At 41.3% G+C, this 21662-nt stretch overlaps 2 protein-coding genes across 11 annotated transcripts; one reads left to right on the forward strand and one right to left on the reverse strand.

Annotated features, from left to right (window-relative positions):
- Positions 1-1107: 1107 nt before the first annotated feature.
- Positions 1108-11404, reverse strand: FBXW2 (F-box and WD repeat domain containing 2). 4 transcript variants are annotated; one of them, XM_075111998.1, is made up of 7 exons: positions 11077-11404; positions 9031-9540; positions 6639-6833; positions 5446-5579; positions 4756-4842; positions 3959-4128; positions 1108-2687 (listed from the first exon to the last, which is right to left on the reverse strand). In XM_075111998.1, exons 2-7 carry the CDS (start codon positions 9518-9520, stop codon positions 2399-2401), a joined length of 1365 nt encoding a protein of 454 aa, XP_074968099.1. In that variant the 5' UTR covers positions 9521-9540; positions 11077-11404; the 3' UTR covers positions 1108-2398. The 4 variants fall into 4 exon arrangements, with proteins under 4 accessions (XP_074968099.1, XP_074968101.1, XP_074968098.1 ...); XM_075112000.1 differs by having other exon boundaries at positions 9031-9448; positions 10986-11404; XM_075111997.1 differs by having other exon boundaries at positions 10986-11404.
- Positions 11405-11408: 4 nt separating this feature from the next.
- On the forward strand, positions 11409-20946 carry SLC2A8 (solute carrier family 2 member 8). Of its 7 annotated transcripts, none has more exons than XM_075111974.1 (10): positions 11415-11656; positions 11886-12045; positions 12776-12982; positions 16417-16516; positions 16660-16871; positions 17597-17740; positions 18314-18422; positions 19158-19331; positions 19954-20099; positions 20257-20946. In XM_075111974.1, exons 1-10 carry the CDS (start codon positions 11598-11600, stop codon positions 20392-20394), a joined length of 1449 nt encoding a protein of 482 aa, XP_074968075.1. In that variant the 5' UTR covers positions 11415-11597; the 3' UTR covers positions 20395-20946. The 7 variants fall into 7 exon arrangements, with proteins under 7 accessions (XP_074968081.1, XP_074968076.1, XP_074968078.1 ...); XM_075111978.1 differs by having other exon boundaries at positions 11984-12045; XM_075111980.1 differs by having other exon boundaries at positions 11409-11656; positions 19954-20946.
- The last annotated feature ends 716 nt before the right edge of the window (positions 20947-21662 follow it).

Genomic DNA, 21662 nt, shown 5'->3' on the forward strand with positions numbered 1-21662 from the left:
GTTGGCCTTTGCCACAGTGGCATATTCTGATTCCTGGTCAATTTGCTGTGCACCAGCATTCCCAGGTCATTGCCTGTAAAGCTGCTTTCCATCTAGTTGGATCCAGCCAGCCTGCTGTGTGGGGCAATTGTGTCTCAGGTGCAGGATGGTGCATTTGCTTTGGTTAAACTTGCTGAGATGATAGCTGTCAGCCTACTTGTCCAGCTTGTTGCGGACCCTCAGAATAGCATTCACTGGTCTCTTGCATAGTGACTGCTTCCCCTTCCTATGGTTTCCCCTTCCCTCCAAATTAGTATTGTTGGAAAATTGCTGAGAGTGGACTGTGCATCATAAAGGTCAGTAATGAAGTAATCAATCAATTCTAGCCCCTGAAGCACACTTCTACAAACTGTTTACCTGTTAGTTTTCGTATCACTGATGACCACTCTTTGAGCCTGGCAGGCCAGCCCATTTTCCACTGATCTTGCAGTTCAAACATTCACAGCATATTTAATTGATTTGGGTATATTTCTGGCACGTTACTGTCTGAAAGCCTGCTGTGAAGTAATCTTTCTAAGCTAATGCAATGTTTTGTAAGTAAGTGGCCCGTCATTATGTGGCCCCTTTAGAATAAGCTGAGTTACTGCACACATCATACACAGGATAGTTACTCCTGTGTTAAGAATGATGAAAACTGGGTTTCAAGACAAGTTATTGAAAGCTTGCAGTTTCATGTAAGTTTTCTTCACTTTTGGCTAAGACACAAAAGCTCTAAGACATTACCATTTGAGCCCCAGTGAGCGTGGTTTGAATAGAGAGCTGTGAAGTAGCTTCCAGTTGATAAAATCCTTGACTACAAACACATTTTCAATGTAGGTTCGTATGAATAAATGTGGAAAACCGGGTACTTAAGACTCTAGCCTTGTATTCAGGAGAGACTGCTCCACCGTGACTTCATGCAATTCCTACCACATCACTGAAAAACTGATTCTTGCATACAAAAAGTGCCCTGCCGTTGGTGTAATTTAGACAGCATGCATTTGGGAACCTTGGCCTTTTTTCAGTACGAAGTATGAAATTAGGTCTCTTTGGATAGTGGGAAGAAAAAAGAAATCATACTAACAATAGTAATGCTAGGCAGTTTTATCTTTTCAAGGACATGAGCCAATCTTCATGAAAACTCCTGTTTTCAAGGCGTGTATAAAAAAAATAGACATTAAGGGGAGATTTTATTGTAAGGAAGGAGGAGAAACCAACCTAAAACATTTCTAGAGCATATGATGTCATAGATACAGCTTTTAAGCACATGTCAAATACCACACAAGTATGTGGATAGGTACTTGCTATTCAATAGTTAACCTGTGTACATCAGGTCTGCTACGATGATAAAAGCAAAAGACCTTTTTCTACTATGCTTTTCTTCAGATTTTAGTATTTTTTCCCCCAGAGATGCGGCAGGCTCACTGGTGTCTGCCCCTGCTTTCCCAATCTAAATGTAGCAACTATGTTAAGGGCATGATTATATTAACTGCAACTTTTGGAAAAAGTGAATGGCTGCTAGACATCATTTAATGTAAGAGGGTGACTCCTGCTGTAGAGATTGAACATCGTCTTCCCATTCATTGTACTTCTACCTACCTGTTATGTTCTCACATAAACTATAGGAAATATGGACTATAACTGATCAAGCCATTCTGAGTCACCATCAGCAAATATGATGCATCCTGTCAGAGGTTCTCTAAGGTTAACTGCAATGACAAGCTCTGGTCAGCTAGATGAAAAGTTGGCTCGTTCTCGCTGAGGAGAGTTCATACTGACATATTCCCAAACTTAACAAATTATTGTTAGCATCTGATCTTAGTTAAAGGACTCACCTGATTCTTTTATTTCAAAGGCTAAGTATTTAAAGCTATTGTAAGGAAAAAATATTGTGAAGAGAATGGATACTGGATACTGGATACTGGAGAGGGAAAGAGTTTGCTATCTTCTCATCCGGGTTAAGCAGCCATGCACTGTAATCAGTATTTGCTGTTACATGTACAAAAGCCTATGGTTCTAAAATAGTAGCTTCACCTTCTGTTTAGATGATAAAAAATAGGTCAGAAGTCAGGTCAAGCAATACTTCATTTCAGACCTGATGGTGGATTTGAATGGTTTAAACATTACGAGCTATGCTTCAGAGCCCAAACAGGTGTGCTTAAACATAAGTACAGACAAAATTTTGTGGTGAATACTGTTAGCATGCTGTATTGCATTATGTCCAAAACAACCCATTCCCAAATGCCCAGATAAAAGTAAATGATTGTGCATTGCATGATGATACCATTAGGTGTGCAACTTTGGTTCATGCAAAGTCTCATTTTATGGACACACTGCTGATAGTCCATATATTCCTGAAGATTCTGCATATGTGTGTTTTTCAGCCATGTTCTTTCCATAACACCAAATGGATACTATGGTCTGGCATACTGGTGGCAAAAACCAAGCCCATATCATTTTGGCCATTTAGTCCATTTAACCAAGACATTTCACCAGCCAAAAAGCTTGAACCTCTCTTTGACTTTCTATACTCTGGTAGAGGCCAGCGGCTTATCAGTTTTTCTGTCCTCAAGTCCATTATATACAGGTATCTGTTATCAAACAGTAGAGCAAATATCTCTCCGAAGCCCAGCAAGGACACATTTGAGAAGTCAGGAGGTTTGATAACCCTAGAAGACAAGACAACATTGTTAGAAACTCTGACACAATGTAGTCATGAACCTGTGTTACTAAAACAAATTCTTAAGTGTCCATAGAAAGTAAGTGTCTAAACTCATCATTCTGAAAGGATTTAGAAAGAACTGGATGGAAATTTTTCAAATTAAGCAACTGAACACTTAGCTGCACTCAGGCCTGTGGTTTCAGCTCTGGCTTTGTGCATTCAGGGCAGACCCTCCTGAACATAAGTAAAGGTTACGGTTTGAAAGTTATTCTGCACAGCACAAGGAAAAAAAAAAGTCTTGTTTCCAGATACACACAAAAGAACAATGCTGTTTAGCGTAAGTTAAGCATTTTTCACCTTAGGGAGAAATAAAAGTATTTGTTAGTTCCCCTACACCTTTAGGATAGTTTTGCCTTAATAAATAAAACTTGGAACAGAAACTGAAGAGAGCAAGTAAGTTTTCCACAACTGACTGAGCATTTAATCATAGCATTGCATAAAGCACAAAACTGAGGCATGAAAATGTATAGAGATGAAAATCTGTTCTTAGCAGTAAAAGAACATCTTTCTCTTTTGAAAGACGGGAAGGTAGACTAAGAGGTGAAATTACTAATTTAGCCTTTACTGATAAAAAGCACTTCTTTTGGAGTAGATCTTCCTATGGTAGATACTCTACAAAAATTCAGGCCATTTCAATTAAGTGTCTGCTAACAGTTCTAAAATGCAATTTTTTTCTTTAATAAATTACACTCTTTGATGCCACCATTTCTAACAGCCTCTTTCTTTTTAATGAAACAGAACACGATCCTCTTTGATCCCTTACTGCAGACTGATAGATTTTACTATCATTCCACAGCATTATTGAGAATGACAGATCAGTAGTGCTGTAAGGAAAAAGAGTCTCTTTAATTTCTTGTCTCATCAAAGGACTCCCAGAAATGGCCGCCTGGTTCTCTGCAAAGCAGTCTCCATGGCAACATTAACTTCTAGTCACTGCAGTTTCACATTCACAACTGCAGCACTGCAGTCTGACTTGAGTCTGTATCAAAACTCTTCAGCTTATGGAATGAAAATATGAAAGAAGAAAGCCAAAACAGTAATCAAATGATTTGTATTAACAGATGATAAATTAGAATTAAACCTGGCAATATGTGTAAAATATGATGTTTGCAGAATCTTTATCAAGATTCTTTTGGCCTACATCTAAAGTTATTAAAACTAATATGTTCTACTTCTTATTTATTTAAATAAGACTGAGTCTTAAACTGAAAGATTTACCTGAGAATATCATAGCTGGCAAAGTCCCATTGGTATAATCCTAGTGCTGAACTGCACACTATGTATTTACCATCAAAGTGTAGTCTGGGCTGTAGGGAGATGCTGCGGTCTTCAGAAACAGACAGTGTTTTTAAGCACTTGCAGTTTATTTCCCTTCCAATAGGCCAAATCTACAATTAAAACAGTTTAAGACCATAAAACATTCACGTTAGAAACTGTTACATGAACAGAGCCAGGCTCTTTAAGCATTGTGTAAATGTGTGCATGTTTTTTCAGAAATATTTATCTCATTTAGGTAAGACCATCAATTCTGTAAGTGACTTGTCTTACAGTATTGTTGCAGTATGTGTTGCTTCTAGCCTAAAGAATCCCAGTGAAGATGGGTGCTGTAATGAACAGCAAAAAAATCAATCATCCAATTGGACAGAAATGTAATGATGTTTCAGGTAGGAAGCAGCTCCATAGTCACAAACTATTTACAGCACTATCCAACCCAAAAGACCCCAACAGTAACAGCACTTGCAGTTAAGTCCTCCACTGTCAAGTTAGCACATTAGGCATTCACTGAAAGCACTTACTTTTTGCATTACCATTTGTGTAGAGCTATCATTTAAATCTAAACAAGAAGGAAAGCATTGAAAAGTTAGCTTCCAAAGGGTTGCATGTCTTGTATGCAACTTTACAAGCAGGAAATATGGGAGAAAAGTGTCTTTATTATTTGTAAACTTCAGTGAAGCACGCAAGCATTTTATTTCCCTGGGTACCAAAATGATATATGTATGGTATATGGTACATACCTTGATTTCATACTTATCTGCACTTAGAAGAATATAATCTCCAGGACTATGCATAAGAGATTTGACTTTGCACTTCTGCAGAACGACCTGTAATTGAAGGATGTAATGATTTATGCTGATGGTCTTTCACCAAACTTTTACTTGCATTTTTCACTTCATTGACATTGTATAAAGGCAACACAAATACTTCTTGCAACTGAAGGGAAACTACAGTTTACACTTTTCTTGTTCCTACTAGTGACAACTTACTGTAATAATAAGCGAAGATGCATACTTCAGCTCTAGAATCACCTCCTCCCTGACCAAGTTCTGAAATACTCAGAAGAGAAATACTGTTTCTTAGCTTCAGAACAAATTTCATGCTTAGATTTTGGTTATAAATTTTTCTACATAATTTTTAAAGTAGCTTTCTTTCAAAACCATTGTTTTTATTCAGTATTTGAATCAAACACTGATTCCTAATATTATTCCAGCTGCTTTGGAACAGAAATATCTCCAATGGTCTGAAAGGTTTAACTATAGTTTCAAGTATTTTTTTCTGCTGAACTGTTATCTTGCAACATTTCCTGATGTTCTTCAGATTCTACACCTAGGTGCACAGTTAGTATTAGGAAACAGAAATTTAGAACACATTATGAACTTATTGAAATTAAGCGCTTTGCAAGATGAATTAAAAATCAATATTCCCACCTTAGTGACCCATTCTGTGTGTCCAGTAAGGGTATTCAGGCACGTTCCTGTTGATAAGGCCCATACTTTCACAGTGAAGTCTGCAGAGCCACTGACCAGAACATCAAGTTCATCATTGTAATCCACACTAAAAACTACAAGTAAAGAGGGTACTAATAAGGAATACCAGTCTCAATGCATGTGTTTTTCTGTAAGTGAGACACTAACTAGGTCATATAGCCTCTAAATTCATATGCTACTGTGGCTTTAACTGTTTTCTTCAATTGTATATGTGAATTGTTGCTCTGGATTCCTAAGCTTACATTGCAAAATTACTGATTTTTGTCCAAATTGAGCGTTTCTCCTAACGGAGCATTAGGGGCCAAGGGAATGGCAGGAAGATGGGTCAGGGGAGGTTTAGGCTGGATATCAGGAAAAGGTTCTTCCCCCAGAGGGTAGTGGAGCACTGGAACAGGCTCCCCAGGGAGGCAGTCACAGTGCCAAGCCTGGTGATAATCAAAAAGCACTTGGACACTGCCCTCAGAGATATGGTGTGAATTTTGGGTTGTCCTGTGCAGAGACAGGATCTGGACTTGATGATCCTTGTGGGTCCCTTCCAACTGAGGACATTCTAGGTACATCAGTGGTTCCTTTATGGTTTGATTATGGCAAAGCGTAACTTAAGCTAGTTCCTATTTTAAGAGTTGTAGTAAATCAATCCCAGCAGGATTAGTCCATTTGATACATCTCATTACTCGCAGGTGAACAAATCTAAGCTGAGTTGAGGCTACTTTGCAGTAGAGGACAGAGACATTAATTATGAGGGAAATGCAAGTAATAGGTTCCCAGGTTCTGTTGTGCTCCTTGCTGTAAGCCCATCTCCAGTCTGGGGATATAAAGAACTGCTATTGCCATGTGCTCCTGTTGTATCTTTTTGGTAGATTCGAAAGTACTGAAGAACCATGGCATTTAGTATTATTTCCATGCAAATGCAAAACACTACATGGCTAAGCTTTGGCATTATTCAAGGGCAAAAAGATATAGATCTCTTCTGGCCATTCCCCCCCCCCCCCCCCCCCCAAAAAAAAAGTGACTTGGGACAGAGCCTAAAAAAACCAAGCTATCATGCAAAGAGCTAACTGAAATAATCATTTGTTTGAGGATGATGTATGTTATTTGACTGGTGAAATTACAAATTGAAAAGTTCAACATACCTGCACCAGTATGTCCTCTAAAATGCTGTGTCTTTGCCCCAGAGCTCCATTCCCAACAGGCTACTGTGTTATCAAAAGATCCTGTTACAAGCTTTTGTTCATCAAACTTCACTGCAGCACAAGTGTGTGTCTGGATACCATATATGCACTGACCTGTGCTTACATCCCACAATTTTGCAGACAGGTCATCTGATCCTAGAATATAAGAGCAGGATAGTTGGAAGCAGAGTAAATATTTCCAGTCCTATAGCTATCTTCCATGTTTGTCTTAAATATAGTATTTTCATGGAAACACAGAATGGTTAGGGTTGGAAGGGACCTCTGCAGGTCAACTCTTCCAACCCCACCTACTCAAGCAGGGCCACCTAGAGCTGGCTGCCCAGGACCATAACCAGACAACTTTTGAATATGTCCAAGGATGGGTGCTCCATAATCTCCCTGGGTAATCTGTGCTCAATCACTCTCACAGTAAAAAAGTATTTTAGAGGGAACCTCCTGTATTTCAGCTTGTGTCTACTGCCTCTTGTCCTGTCACTGGGCACCACTGAAGAGAGCCTGGCTCCATCTTCTCTGCACCCTCACTTCAGGTATTTACGTACATCAGTAAGATCCTCCCTGAGCCCTCTCTTCTTTAGGATAAAAAGTCCCAGCTCTCTCAGCCTTTCTTCATGTGAGAGATGCTCCGGTTCCTTCATCATCTTCGTGGCCATTTGCTGGACTCTCCAGTGTGTCCATGTCTCTCTTGTACTAAGGAGCCCAGTGCTGGAAACAGTAGTCCAGGCGTGGAGTCACAAGTGCTGAGTGGAGGGGAAGGAGCACTTCCCTCAACCTACCCGCAACACTCATAAAGCAGCCCAGAATACTGTTAGCCTTCTTTGCAACAAGGGCACATTGGTGGTTCATGTTCAACTTGGTGTCCACCAGAACCCCTGGGTCCTTTTCTACCAAGCTGCCTTCCAGCTGGGTGACTCCCAGCCTATACTGGTGCCACAGAGTTGTTCCTCCTCAGGTGCAGGGCTTTGCATTTCCCCTTGTTAAACTTTTTCTCATTAAACAGTACTTTCAAGCTGCTTGAATGGGGAATAAGCCCTCATTTTAAGTCTCAGCACTACAGCAAAGCCTCTTGTTTTCATGTTAAGCAAGCTACTAGATGTCTGGCCTTCCAGTTTCCTCATACCCTTTTAGCACCTTCCACAGATTCCAGCACTGCCTCTGACTGACAGTGTCTACTGAAACAGACACATGCAATTTTGACATGATACATCACACTGAGGTTTGCAGAGCCACTGACTATACCACAAGCTTTAGTTTGTTTAGGTAGGAAAGGAGTCCACCAATTTCTTGAAAGACAGCAGATGAATACCAGGCCCCGTCACCTGGCAGTTTCCTTTCTCTCCCCGAAGTTTTTTTTTAAAAAGAAACCCCAAACCTCATAACAATAAGTCCAGACTGCTGCCTTTGGAGAGCAGAATAAAACCCCGCACCCTTACACCTGTTGTTTCTCCTGTTGGCTCCATCACCAAAGTGTGCCACTTTTCAGAAAGTCTGACAATGCTGCTTGCTGTGTATTTACATTCCCTGCTGAGTAGGGACGTGAAAGACTGGCTAGAGTCTAGTTGTTGGTTTCTAGTAACCATTTAACGTACCAACAAATGTGGGAGTACTTAGCCAGTATTCCCAACTTAATCTAAGGCATTGTCATCTCAAGTGATTGGCAAATCCTTGGGATATGCTCTGACAGCAGTTCATTGTAACTTTGTTACTATTCTTTCATACTTAGGGTTTCATATTTGTTCTGGCTGTACTTTTAAGTTCAAACTGAAATCTTGAAGTCTGCAGTCTTCGTCTTCAGGGAAGAAGCTGAAATTATCATTACAATGTGCAAGTCAGACTAGTAGCAAGGTTAAATCTAGTTTACAGGTCTTTGTACAAGCACTTGTTAAGAACTGAAAGTGCTTACAGACTGCATCGGAGAAATTGTCTTGTTTCAAGGAAGAAGACAGACTTTTCCTGCCACACCTTGGGAGACTGCAGTGATGACATAGCCCAGACAAGGTCCCATTAGCTGGAAGTTATCCTCTAAGACCATAACTAACATATCTGTACTTCTCAAATGGGTTTACTAATCTGATGCATGATACTTGCTGTTACTGGTTTTTTAACCACCAAAGAAATTGGTCTCCTTGTTTTCCTTTTAAAGTGACTAATGAGTTTATTAGTGTGCCAAGTGTTTCAGAAATAATAATAAAAAAGAGGTAATTTTGAATCACCTTAAACTGCATTAGCACTATGAAAATAAGCTGTCTGGTATAGGAAAAGCAAATTGTCATTAATCATATGGGGCAGGGGTACACAAAAAATTTTAAGATTCCAGGTTTTCTGTCCTTCCTACCTGTACACAGAAGTCCATCTTTATAGTAAAGTGCATATACTCTGGCACTGTGTCCAATTAAAGAGGATGTCTCAAAGGCTTCGTGGTCCTTCAGTTGCTTCATCCTTAAAATAGCCTTTAGGTAAACCTTCTTCCAATGTAGAGGATCCTGAACAGAGTCATCTATTTGCCAACCCAAATTCTTACATGCAGTCTGCCACACCTCTGTACAGGCACTTATAACCTTATTCCACTGCTTAGAGACGAGGCAACATGTGAGTAAGGTCTGAGGATCAAGCCATTTTAACAGATAAAAACTAAGTTCCAATGGAAGAAGTTTGAGGAAGTCCCTCTTGAGGAGAATCTCTAGATTATTGGAGAGGTGCCTGAGCTGGACTGCTCCACTCAAGCTAATCAGGTGATCCAGAGTTTCATTTTTCTGCAAGTCCGTCAGAGAAAGAAATGTAATAGAAATGTTATCAAGCCATGCTTCAAAGTCCTTTTTCTCCATAAGGTTATGGAAAAATTTACCTGTGATACATCAAAATACTGTATTAGTTCTGTTCACAAAACAAGGTAAGCATCACATCTTTATTACTGGTACATCAGTATTCCAAATGGCATGTTAACAGATAGACTGAAGTGTCCAAACACATTCTAAAATATTCATTAGGTTAGGACTAAGCTTTTGCATGCACTTTGAACTATCATTTGTCCCACATCAGACTTTGAAGTGAATTGTACGGAGCTAGTGAATGTTAGCATTCATTACGAATGTTAGCATCTTTCTTGTTCTAGGTTAACACTTTCAAATCCTGAATCCAATAAGGTAAGGGTTAGGTTATAGGTTTTAAACCTATTATAGCAAATAAACACTGTCTTACAGTTTACTTATGGATTTTACTGAAGAAACCAAAGCATATAAGCAGAGCGATAAGCTAATTACTGACAGAACTTATTCATACCTTTGTCCTGAACTATTTTAAACACAAAGCAGGTAACTATAGTTTTTTTAAAGAGGATAGAGAGAGATGTCTGAAAAATTGTCTTCAAGGATATGTTAGCCTTCTTTCCATTTGGCTTATGTAAAGGGATTGTGCTGGTCTAGTATCAGTTTTGACATATTTGCACTGCTTTGACCTAAACACTTTTTTTTTTTTTAATTCCTGGGGTTTTTTCCTACTTTCTCAGTGTATTTCCAATGAAAAGAGTTATCTACTAAATTGAAGGTTTCAAATACTACCTCCTGAACTACACGATCTGCATGCATTCATACTATCCTGCAGCATCTCAGGTTCCTACAATAAGCCTGGACAAGTGATTAACAAGATAAACATTGGGCAAACAGTTAAAAAGCCATAATTATTTATCTTCTCTAGAAGATCTAAATCCATTCATGAGATAACTGGCTGAATTTAATTCACAAAAGCTCCCAAACCCAAAGAATTGGGGAATCTGAGTGGGAGCCAATAACATGTTTATTTCTATACAGGCGTTTTACCTTCACAGAATAAGGTCTTAGCGAGTACACCTCTGAACATGGCATAGTAGTACCAAAAAGTACAGTCTTCACTATGAAAGGCCGCACATGGCATGCAATTGTTGATAAAAACACAAGACGGTACTAGGTGTCAAATGCACGGAAACAGCCGCTCCTATCAAGCCACAAGTTCATACGGTAACCCTTACTGCTGACAAAACTTACCAGCTTTCCTCAGCACATACGGCAGAGAATATATTTGCCGTTCTAACAGGCATGTGTTCTCTTTAAAAGAAACAAAACTTTCTAAAAGGGTCCCTATGAATTAAAAATAGGTGAGCTCTAAGGCGTTTGTTGTATTCAGTACGTGAAGCTAACACCGAAATCAAGGGCTGCTGCGAGGCCCCGAAGCCGGTGCTCAGAGCTTCGTGCGCAAGGCTCCCCTCTAGGCGCAGCCAGCAATCCCGACCCACTCCCCCCGCCCGCTCCCATATACCTCCGCACGCAAAAGGCACGGCGAGGACCGCAGACTCCGCGCCGCTGCTGCCGGCGCCGCTCGCCCGAGTCCCGTGGGCCGCGGCGCTCACCTCAGACGGCGGCCAGGCGCGGGGCGTCCCTCGGCAGGCAGCCGCCACGGCTGGCGGGGTCCCCCAGAGCCCGGCACGGGCCGGGGCTTCCCTGAGGCCATCGCTCCCGCAGCAGGACAGGCTCCCGGCACTTCCGCCGTCCGCACCACAAACTGCGGGCACCCGCGGCAGAAGGTCGCCTCGGACGGGACTGAGCGCCTCCGCCACGCCCGGGCTAGCCCCGCGCCGCGGCTCCTGAGCCGGGCGAACCGGCCGGCACCCGGAAGGAAGGCGCTCCCCGCAACCCACTGTTCTCCTTACTCCGGCGGCTTCCGGCGCACTCTCTAGACGTCATCACTCCCCACCGACCCGCTCGAGCTGTTTCCGCCTGGTGTGGCGTCTCGGAGCGCAGCGACAGGCACGGCGGTCGGGAGGCCGGCCCGCTGCCCGCACAGCCTGGGCGGCGGCCGCGCAGCTCGTGGCGGCTGCCCGTGGAGCAGTGGTTGGGGCTGGCTACGCGGCGGCGCTCCCGGGGGCGGGGCATGGCTGCAGAGGAGTCTCGCTACTTGCTGGGTTATCCCGCTTCGGACTCGGACCCGAGGTGAGGGCGGGTGCCGCGGCCCGCCGCTCGGGCGGGCTCAGGGTCAGCGCTGACTGCCGTAGAGCTCGGCCGCGGCCGATGGCCTGGGGCGGCCGAGGCGGGCTCGGGGCCCAGCCCTCTGCCAGGCCCGCCCGAGCATTACTGGCCCTATTCACGGGCCGGGGCCGGGGCTGGGGCCAGCACCGGGAGGTGGGGACGGCGTGATCCTTGTCGGCCTCTTCTGCCTCAGAGTGCAGAACAAGAAGCTGTACTTGGCCACGTTCGCTGCTGTCCTGGGACCGCTTAGCTTTGGCTTCGTGCTAGGCTATAGCTCACCTGTTATTCCAGAGCTGAGGAAAATCAACGATCCTAAATTAAGATTGGATGGCAATCAGGCCTCGTGGTTTGGGGTAAGTCTCTGTGTGATGCATTAACATGCGATTTCACTTGAAAGCGTGAGTCAAGAAGATGCTTCTTATGTGATGGGGGCTTAATCCTTTTAAGAATGAGGGTAAACGCAGGTCTTAGTAGTGAAACCCAGGTTTTTTCTAAACTCAGTAATTGATTCAAATTCTTCCTGAGTAACAGTGCTGTTATGCTCTGATTACTCTCAGTTAGCATATGCCACTATTCGAACTTGATTTGGGGGCTAAAATCTTCTCACCATTCTCATGTTTCTCAGCTGAACCTGTTAAGGGACCACAGGAAATAAACTTTTTTAATAAATTAGTGCAGTCCATCAAGACGGGATATTTCATTTTTGGATACAGACTGGACTTCAGGTTAGTCAAGATAACAAATTCGTTAGGGCTTTAAAACAGCTTGAAAGGCCTGTTTGTGAGTGGACAGCTTTGTCAACAGATTAAGAAACAATTACTGCTGCTTTTTTTTTCTCTTTATTGAAAGAGCTTTGTATGTAATATGAAAATTACTTGCTGTTCAGTTGTGGTGAGTAGTGTTTCTTGACTATGTTTTGATTAAGAAGTTAATGTTTATTTTGATTTTCAAAACACCTGCATACTCTTGCATATTTTTTAGAAGCTGCTATTTACTTTTCAGGATTTTAAAACAATTTGCTGCCTGTTACTTATTTTTATATATATATATAAAATAACTTATTTTTTACTTCTTTTTTTGAAGTCAGTAGTAACGTTAGGAGCTGCTGCTGGAGGAATACTAGGAGGCTATCTTGTGGATAAAGTTGGGAGAAAGCTGAGTCTAATGCTGTGCTCGGTACCATATAGTTTTGGATATATAGTTATTATATCTGCTCAGAATGTTTGGATGCTTTATTTTGGACGGATGCTGACAGGCTTAGCCAGTGGAATTACTTCACTTGTTGTTCCGGTAAGTAAGGCATTTTTCTGGGTGTGGGTGCAGGTATGTTTGCTTTCAGTGTTTGTTTGTGGGTTTTTTCTTTCTTTTTCCGTACCAGTATTGTAGGTGGCTTGAGTGAAGTAACTGAATAACTGTAGCCAAGGCAGTTGAAGAAACTGATTTTTATAGAATCCTATTTTGCTTGGTTTTCATAGTGAAGAAAATATAAATAAAACAAATGTAGTTTCTTCTAGTGATACTTTTGTACTACGCATTCCTCGTACAGTGATGTGGTCTTTCAGATTACTAGTCCTTTATTTGATTGCATTTGTTTATGTTCTCCTATGGTCTAAGAATATTTATATCTTCAAATTCCTCATATATAACATTGAGGGGGTTGGTCTGGTGGTGTTGTGTGTGGTTTTTTTTTTCCTATTACCAGCTGCTTCTAAACGTCTTCTATTTCACCAAACATCTTGATTTTGCAAATGAACTCTGGCTGCTCACTGATCCTGGATAAAGCCACATAGGGCCTTCTGATACCATTTAACTGTTATCTTCTGAATATTAACGTTTCCCATGCATTCAAGAATATATGTGCAGTACTGATATGGAGAAGGCTGAGGTACTCAACAACGTTTTTGCCTCAGTCTTCACTGGTACCCTCTCCCCTCACCCCTCCCAAGTCGATGGACTGCAGGATGGAGGCCAGGGGGATAAAGCCTTTCCCACTGTAAGGGAAGATCAGGTTCATGACCAGCTGAGGAACCTGAACATACAGAAGTCTATGGGACCTGATGAGCTGCAGCCAAGAGTCCTGAGGGAATTGGCTGATGTCATTGCCAAGCCACTCCCCATGGCATTTGAAAAGTCATGGCAGTCAGGTGAAGCCCCTGGGGACTGGAAGAAGGGAAACATTGCACCCCTTTTTTGAAAAGGATAGAAAGGAGGACCCTGGGAGCTACCAGTGTGTCAGCCTCACCTCTGTGCATGGGAAGATCATGGAACAGATCCTCCTAGAAGCTATGCTAAGGCACACGGGGGACAGGGAGGTGATCTGAGGCAGCCAGCATGGCTTCAGCAAGGGCAAGTCCTGCCTGACCAACCCAGTGGCCTTCTGAGTTGGAGTGACTACACCAGTGGGCAAGGGAAGACCTACGGATGTCATCTATCTGGATCTCTGTAAGGCCTTTGACATGGTCCCCCACAATATCCTTCTCTCTGAACTGGAGAGATACGGATTTGATGGGTGGACTGTTTGGTGGATAGGAACTGGCTGGATGGTCACATCCAGAGGGTCATGGTCAATGGCTCGATGTCCAGGTGGAGACCGGTGATGAGTCGTGTCCCTCAGGGGTCCGTACTGGGACCCGTACTGTTTAATATCTTCATCAGTGACGTAGACAGTGGGTTTGAGTGCACCCTCAGCAGGTTTGCAGATGACACCAAGCTGAGCGGTGTGGTTGACGTGCCTGAGGGGTGGGATGCCATTCACAGGGACCTGAGCAAGCTGGAGAAGTGGGCCCATGTGAACTTCATGACATTCAACAAGGCTAAGTGCAAGGTCCTGCACCTGGGTCAGGGCAACCTCTGGAGTCAATACAGGCTGGGGGACGATTGAGAGAACTTGGGGGTACTGGTGGATGAAAAACTGGACGTGAGCCAACAACGTGCGCTTGCAGCACAGAAGGCTGCGTCAAAAGGAGCGCGGCCAGCAGGGCGAGGGAGGGGATTCTGCCCCTCTACTCTGCTGTGGTGACACCTCACGTGGAATACTGTGTCCAGCTCTGGAGCCCCCAACACAGAAAGGTCATGGACCTGTTGGAGCAGGTCTAGAGGAAGGTCACAAAAATGATCCGAGGGCTGGAGCCCCTCTGCTGTGAGGTCAGGCTGGAAGAGTTGGGGTTGTTCAGCCTGGAGAAGAGAAGGCTGCGGGGAGACCTTACTGCAGCCTTTTAGTACTTAAAGGGGGACTGTAGGAAGGATGGGGGCACTCTCTTTAGCAGGGCCTGTTGTGACAGGACAAGAGGTAATGGTTTTAAACTAAGGGAGGCTAGATTTAGACTGGATATAAGGAAGACATTTTTTTATAATGATGGTGCTGAAGCACTGGAACAGGATACCCAGAGGTAGTGGAGGTCCCACCCCTGGAAGCATTCAAGGTCAGGTTGGACTGGGCTCTGAGCAACCTCATCTAGTTGAAGATATCCCTGCTTACTGCAGAGGGGTTGGACTAGATGACCTTTAAAGGTGCCTTCCAACCTAAAGCTTTTTATGGTTCCTTGATAAATCATTCTTTTGTTGCCTGGCTTTTTTTGTATTATTTGACCCTTTGGATCTAGCTGAGTAGTGTTAAATAAACCATCTAGAATTCAAGTTTGTTTCTTTTCTGTTGGTTTCAGAATTTCTAGCTTTTGAAGTGAGATGCAAACTAAAAATCAAAGGATAAGAAATACTTATAGTGAAGTATGGAATAAATGCGTGTTCTTTATCAATGTGGATGGCTATAAAAATAAAATCTAAAAAAGATTCAGGGTGCTAGGGTATAAATTATGATCTTTTGCAACTATCTCTGTTGTTGGATGCTTGGTTGCTTAGTCTGTTGTGTTGATATCTCTGGAGAAATTCTGTCTGCTTCACAAATGACTCATCTCTGTTTCACGGAGCTGAGCCCTAAGTTCCCATATGTAAAGGCCTCAACCTACAGCCAACAGTAAAAGATCTATGTGACTTGCAGTGATGAGGGAGGAGAGTGTCATGTGTAATACCAAGGTTTTGTAGCTCTAAGTTATTCTTGAGAAGGGTTACTTATTTTCCTTCCAGAAAAAGTAAGAACTGTGACTTTAGAAAGAATTGTGTGTATAAACATGAGGGATTTCTTTTTTTACGTACGCAGCTAAACTATATCTGTTGACTTGGGGCCAACGTATTAAAAAATAGCTGAAAAGTTTAAGTTGATCCCAGATATTAGATGAGGTGTGATGATGTTCATATAGTCTGTGTTAAGATGAGCTGTCAATTTTGAACTTCATGGAGAATGAAATAAATTTTTAATTTAAGGGGTGCAAATGGAAACTTTCATTGCAGGTTTATGTGTGGCTTAGGCTACATGTTTGTGCAGAGATTGTTCCAAGCTCTAGAATACTTTGTGATGACGTGTTTCTTGTTGAATATGCATAACAAGAAGCTTTTACTAATGCAAGTTTATTCCCCTTTGGGATACTGATACTGCATCAACATTCTTCTGGCTTAGGTCCTCCCTTTTATCCAGGGTTTTTCATAATGCCAATATACATTTGTGAGAGGGTACTTTTCTACTCACTCTATTTTATCAAGGCTATTTTTAAGGAGGGGAGTTACGAGGAAATACATCTGTGTGTTTTTTCAGAAATTAATTACTTATCAAGTCCTTGATCCATAATTGGATAGAAGCAATTATTAGATGTTTTCTCCCCATGTTTTAGGTGTATATATCTGAAATATCTCATCCTAAAGTCCGTGGTATGCTTGGCTCTTGTGTTCAGTTGATGGTGGTGACTGGCATCCTGGGAGCCTACGTTGCAGGTATTGGGCTTAGGCCTCTAGGTTCAAATAAGAATTAGTACTTGTAATGAAAGAACTAAACTGAAGAATTGAATGTAAATATTAATTTGTTTGTACAACTAATTGATGTTCATCGTCCTCTTTCTTTCCTTTTTCTTACCCAGGAATAACACTAAAATGGCGCTGGCTGGCAGTGGTGTGTTCTTTTCCATCCTGCATAATGCTATTGTTCATGTTCTTCATGCCTGAAACACCAAGATTTCTGCTGAATCGCAACAAACGCTCAGAAGCCATAGCTTCTTTGCGCTTTCTGCGGGGACCACATGCGGACCATGAATGGGAATGTAGGCAGATTGAAGCTAGTGTTCAGGAAGAGGTGATGAGAATCTGATTTACTCTTAAAAAACTTGTACGGAGATAGCGTCTGAAAGCATATAGTGTAAATAAGAGAGTTTTACCAAAGCTTAGTTAATAGCCTTTTCTACAGAGGGTGGTTGAAACCTCATACAAATACTACTCAACATGCAAGTGAGATTCTTTGAATCTTTTTCCTCTACCTTTCAGCTGCTGCTGCTATCGCTGTTGGCTGCCATCAGTGTACAGGAGTATCAGTCGAGTTTGTGATCTTAATTTTATGACAGCTATCTAGTTTCTTGCTTTATTTAGAAATTTGGTAGGAATGTTCAACACCTCTAACACTAATTTCCTATTGTTTGTGTTGTATGAATGCATTTTTGTCTTGCTTCTCTAAAAGCATCATTTAGCCTCATGTGAGATGTGTGCATAATAGGCAGGTCTAATAATTGAAGTTCGGTTTCTGCAATCTGTAGATTCACTCATGTTTACTTTCTCTACAAAGTACTGTCAATTTCTGTCTGTAGAACCTGAGAAAAGGGGGAAAAATGCTTTTTTGGAGTTCTCAGATACTTTAAATGTTCACATTTTTACTGCTGAGGTACTCAGTTTTGCTAAAGCAGGGGTGGGAAGTTTACTGAGTTTGAACAGATTGAAATGTTCTGAGGAGGTTTTTTGTTGTTGTTTTTGCTCTTTGATTTAAAAGATTAAACTTTTCACCAAATCATTGCATAATCCTTTTAACAGGGCCTGAATGTCTCTGAATTTAAGAACCCCTCGATCTACAGGCCACTTCTTACTGGTGTGGCTCTAATGTTCTTCCAGCAAGTAACAGGCATTAATGCAGTTATGTTTTATGCAGAAACTATCTTTGAAGATGCAGACTTCAAGGTAATAGATGTGTTTCCAAACTGACAGATGTCTGTAATAGTTTCAGCTTAGCCAGTGCTATAGTAAGTCTAAAACACATAACAAACTGACTTGATCCTGCTTGTGTCATAAATAACAGGGTTTGGGTTTTAGTAGGCTTTTTTTGTTTGGATTCTAGATACCCTCTTGACTGTGTTACTCTGGCATACCTGAATGTTCTGGGGTTTTTGGGAGGAATTATGTGTTGTTTTGCTGGTCTGAAACTTTGATACTGATAGAAATTTCTATAATAGTCATCTTCCTGTGTAAATTTTTTTTTTTAGCAGAGTTGCAAATGCCACATTTTAGAGAGAGTGAAGCTCTAGGAATAAGTTGTGCCTTATTTTAAAGTTTATTAAGAGACCAGTATTTTGTGTTAATTGTTGATGTCTTTTTTCTTTTTCTTTCCCCTCCCCTGTTGTCCGTCCCCCCCCAGTTAATTTCTGTCACATAGTTTGTCTTCTTTCAGATTCAAGAAACAAATGTATTTGTAATGCTTGTTATCCTCTTATCAGCCTGAAAGGCAAATTCTCCCTAATTCTTACTTTATTTCAGGGCAGCAGACTGGCTTCTGTTGTTGTGGGGTCCATACAAGTATGTTTTACTGCTGTGGCTGCACTTATCATAGATAAAACTGGACGAAAAGTGCTGCTTTACATATCTGGTAAAACAAGTTACTGAATTTTGTTCAGTAAGAAAAAGAAATATAGTACTAAAACCTGTCTTAACTTTTGGGGGAATTAAGTATGGCAATTTATGCATTTTTAAGTGTTCTGCTTTATATTTATAATTTGGTGTAACTATAGACTTAAACTCATAAGAGGAAACTGTCATGTTACATATATGTTGTAGGTGGAACCCCTTAAAACTTCCTATGGCTTTTTGTCTTCTTGCCAGGCCAGTTTTTATTTTGAAATAGCTATGTCACTGAGACAGTGCTTAGTACTGCAATAATTTTTCTACTTCATAAGATTCGATGTCACGATACAGTCTCATACCCAAGTTGTCAAACAAGTGGCTGTTTCCAGGTGATTTCCCCATGCCTGCTGCTACTTTCATGGCACACTGTGGTGTTTAGTTACACAAGACTACAGTTAAAAATTTTAGCTTTACAAGTAAATGTGCTAAAGAAAACTAATGCTGTTTGATATAGTTGTTGTGCTGCATGCTCAATAGTAATGACTGCTGTCAAGACTATATCGTTTGGCTAGTGTTTAGAACGCTTGTCTAGCATGTTTCACTCCTGAATGCCAGCCTTCATTTCCAAGAACAGTATTTTTTAAGAAACACTTCTCTGAAGGCCAGCATATCTTGTATTTGGCTGACCAACTATGTCCTGTTTCTCAGAGGAATACCCAAGAGGCAACTAGTGACAACTTGGTTATTGCTTACTTTCCAGGGATAATCATGGCTCTCAGTACTGCACTGTTTGGGCTTTACTTTAAAATGGTCCTTCCAAATCGAAACAACTCATCAAATTCCGATTTATGGCTCACGCTAAGTTCAGCATCCCCAGGAACAGAAAGCAGCATATCCTGGCTTGCCATAGTGAGCTTAGGGCTCTTTGTTGCTGGTAAGTGGAATAGGCTTCTTCGAAGTAGCCATTACAGAAATCCAAAACTTTCTGAATGTGACAATTTTGTTCCGTTTTGTCACGTTATTGATGAATGGAAATGAGTTATGTCTTTGACAGATGTTTTCAGTGTATAATGCAAAGTCTGGCTGAGCATTCACAACCCTTGTGACAGCTAGCAGCTTAGTTAAGCCAATTCTGTGGAAAATGAATGTATAACGCCTTGTACTAATAGTAAGTAGTAATTGCTTAGGTTAGCCTGCTTTACCTTTGTTAATGGGAAAAAAACCCCAGTCTTAGTTAGCGTCTGAGCCACACTGAATACTGTAAAGGTACAAGGCAGCAGCAGTTAGAAGCAAGGTCAGTTTTTAAGCTTATCACTTCAGAGACTTTGTCGTGAGAAGTTCTGCTTGTTAAGAATATACTTGTTATTCATTTGATGTAAAATGCACTAGCATTTATTATGCTACCCTAAAATAACTTTTTCTCTTTTCTTCTGGTAGAGGTACTGTTTTACTGGAATCATCCAAGAATCTAGTGAAACCTGCATTCCCCTTACTTGACTAACTTGGGCATCGCTTGTACTTAACTGGCATTTATTCTCTTCTGTTTGTAATTGCAGGTTTTGCCCTTGGCTGGGGTCCTGTTCCATGGCTAGTGATCTCTGAAATCTTCCCACTTAAAGCTAGAGGCATATCGAGTGGTGCTTGTGTGTTAACAAACTGGGTTATGGCCTTCTTGGTAACCAAAGAATTTAATGATTTAATAGTAAGCATCGTAAGTTACAATCTGAAGTTTCTTTTCGTATTTATTAAAGATACTCCTGAGAGAGCCTTGAGACACAGACTTCTGACAGTACAGAACTGCAGCTGTACAGTAGTGAGTTGTAATAATGCTTTTTCTTTTCCCCCACCCCCTCCCTCAGGGTCTCTTAACATCCTATGGCACGTTCTGGCTCTTCTCTGCCTTCTGCTGCGTCAATGTAACTTTTACAGCTTTTTATGTTCCTGAAACAAAAGGACAGACCCTGGAACAAATTGAGGCCTACTTCAGAAGATCGTAAGCCCAAGGCTTTTTACATTGATAAGAAACTTTCATATCATGAATTATGGTGCTGTGGTTGAAACTAACTTGATCATGTGGCAGACAACTGTGTTACTAAACTTGCCATTAAAAGGTTTTAATGAATTTTGTAAAATCTGCATTCTGGAAAAAAAATCTGTGGGAACCTGCATACACGTCTGTATACTCCCTGTAGTAAATCCCCCTTGTGCACGTTTTGGATGTACTTTTTTTCCTTTGATTCCATATTCTTTCACCTGGTGTAGACCGACTATAATGGCCAAGTACGAAAAAAGATACTGGCCAGTAGATTTAACATTCTAAGATGTAAATTTAGCTCTAATTTTGTAAATAAATACACTGAATTTCCTTGCTCCACTTTACCTTTCCCTTATGACACATGCTAGAGTGAAGAAATGAATGATGTAGCCTGGCTAATGTTCATGTCAGATTGCAGTACTTGACCTTTGTGTTGCTGCTACTGTTCCTGGGATGCCTGACCATGGAATAAGTTTTGGTCCCAGCTGGAGATAAATGCTTGGCTTTTATGGTTGTTAGTGTTAAGCTAGTGTTTTTCTTCCAATTGCTCTCAAGTTAGCTAGGAATGCATTGAAATCACAAGAAGGGGATGGCTCTTAGGAGGATGTATTTTAGAATTCAGAAAAGATCATTGCTTCTTCAAAAGGAATTGCAAGGTCTTGGAGACAGTGAGAATGTAGTCTTAGTTTTCCCACCTTTATAAAACATAGCCAGGAATGTTAATTTAAGGGGTGAAGATCTCCAACTGGAACAAGTCTCCCAGTCTAAAAGATGGCTGGAAACACAAACCAATGCTGGATTACAGTTCTTGGCAAAGATGGGTAATGCTTAAGCCACAGACACTAGTCTCACAGGTATTATACAGCACTTAATGACATATTTGCAACAAAATTTCTAGAGAACTCAAATGGAAACAGTAATCCAGAGCAGTCTGCAGTAGCATACTACCTCCAATGTTTTAAATTTCTTGTCTGATAACCAAATTTGGAAGCCATTAGTTTCGCATGTGTGAAAGAAAGAAGTGAGGTCACATTTATGATTTATTACAGATGAAGGAATAAATCATCTGTTACTCTTTCACAAAGGTGATAAATGGCACTTAAAAAGGTTCCAGCTGGGACAGGGCTGTTTCTATTCAGATGTCACATCTAAAACACAAGCCACACACACTCTAATGTGACATTAAGAACAATGGTAATACATTGGCAGTTAAGACAAGTGGTAGGTAGT

This window comes from Phalacrocorax aristotelis, chromosome 17 (genome assembly GCF_949628215.1).
Source record: "Phalacrocorax aristotelis chromosome 17, bGulAri2.1, whole genome shotgun sequence".
Lineage (NCBI taxonomy): Eukaryota > Metazoa > Chordata > Aves > Suliformes > Phalacrocoracidae > Phalacrocorax > Phalacrocorax aristotelis.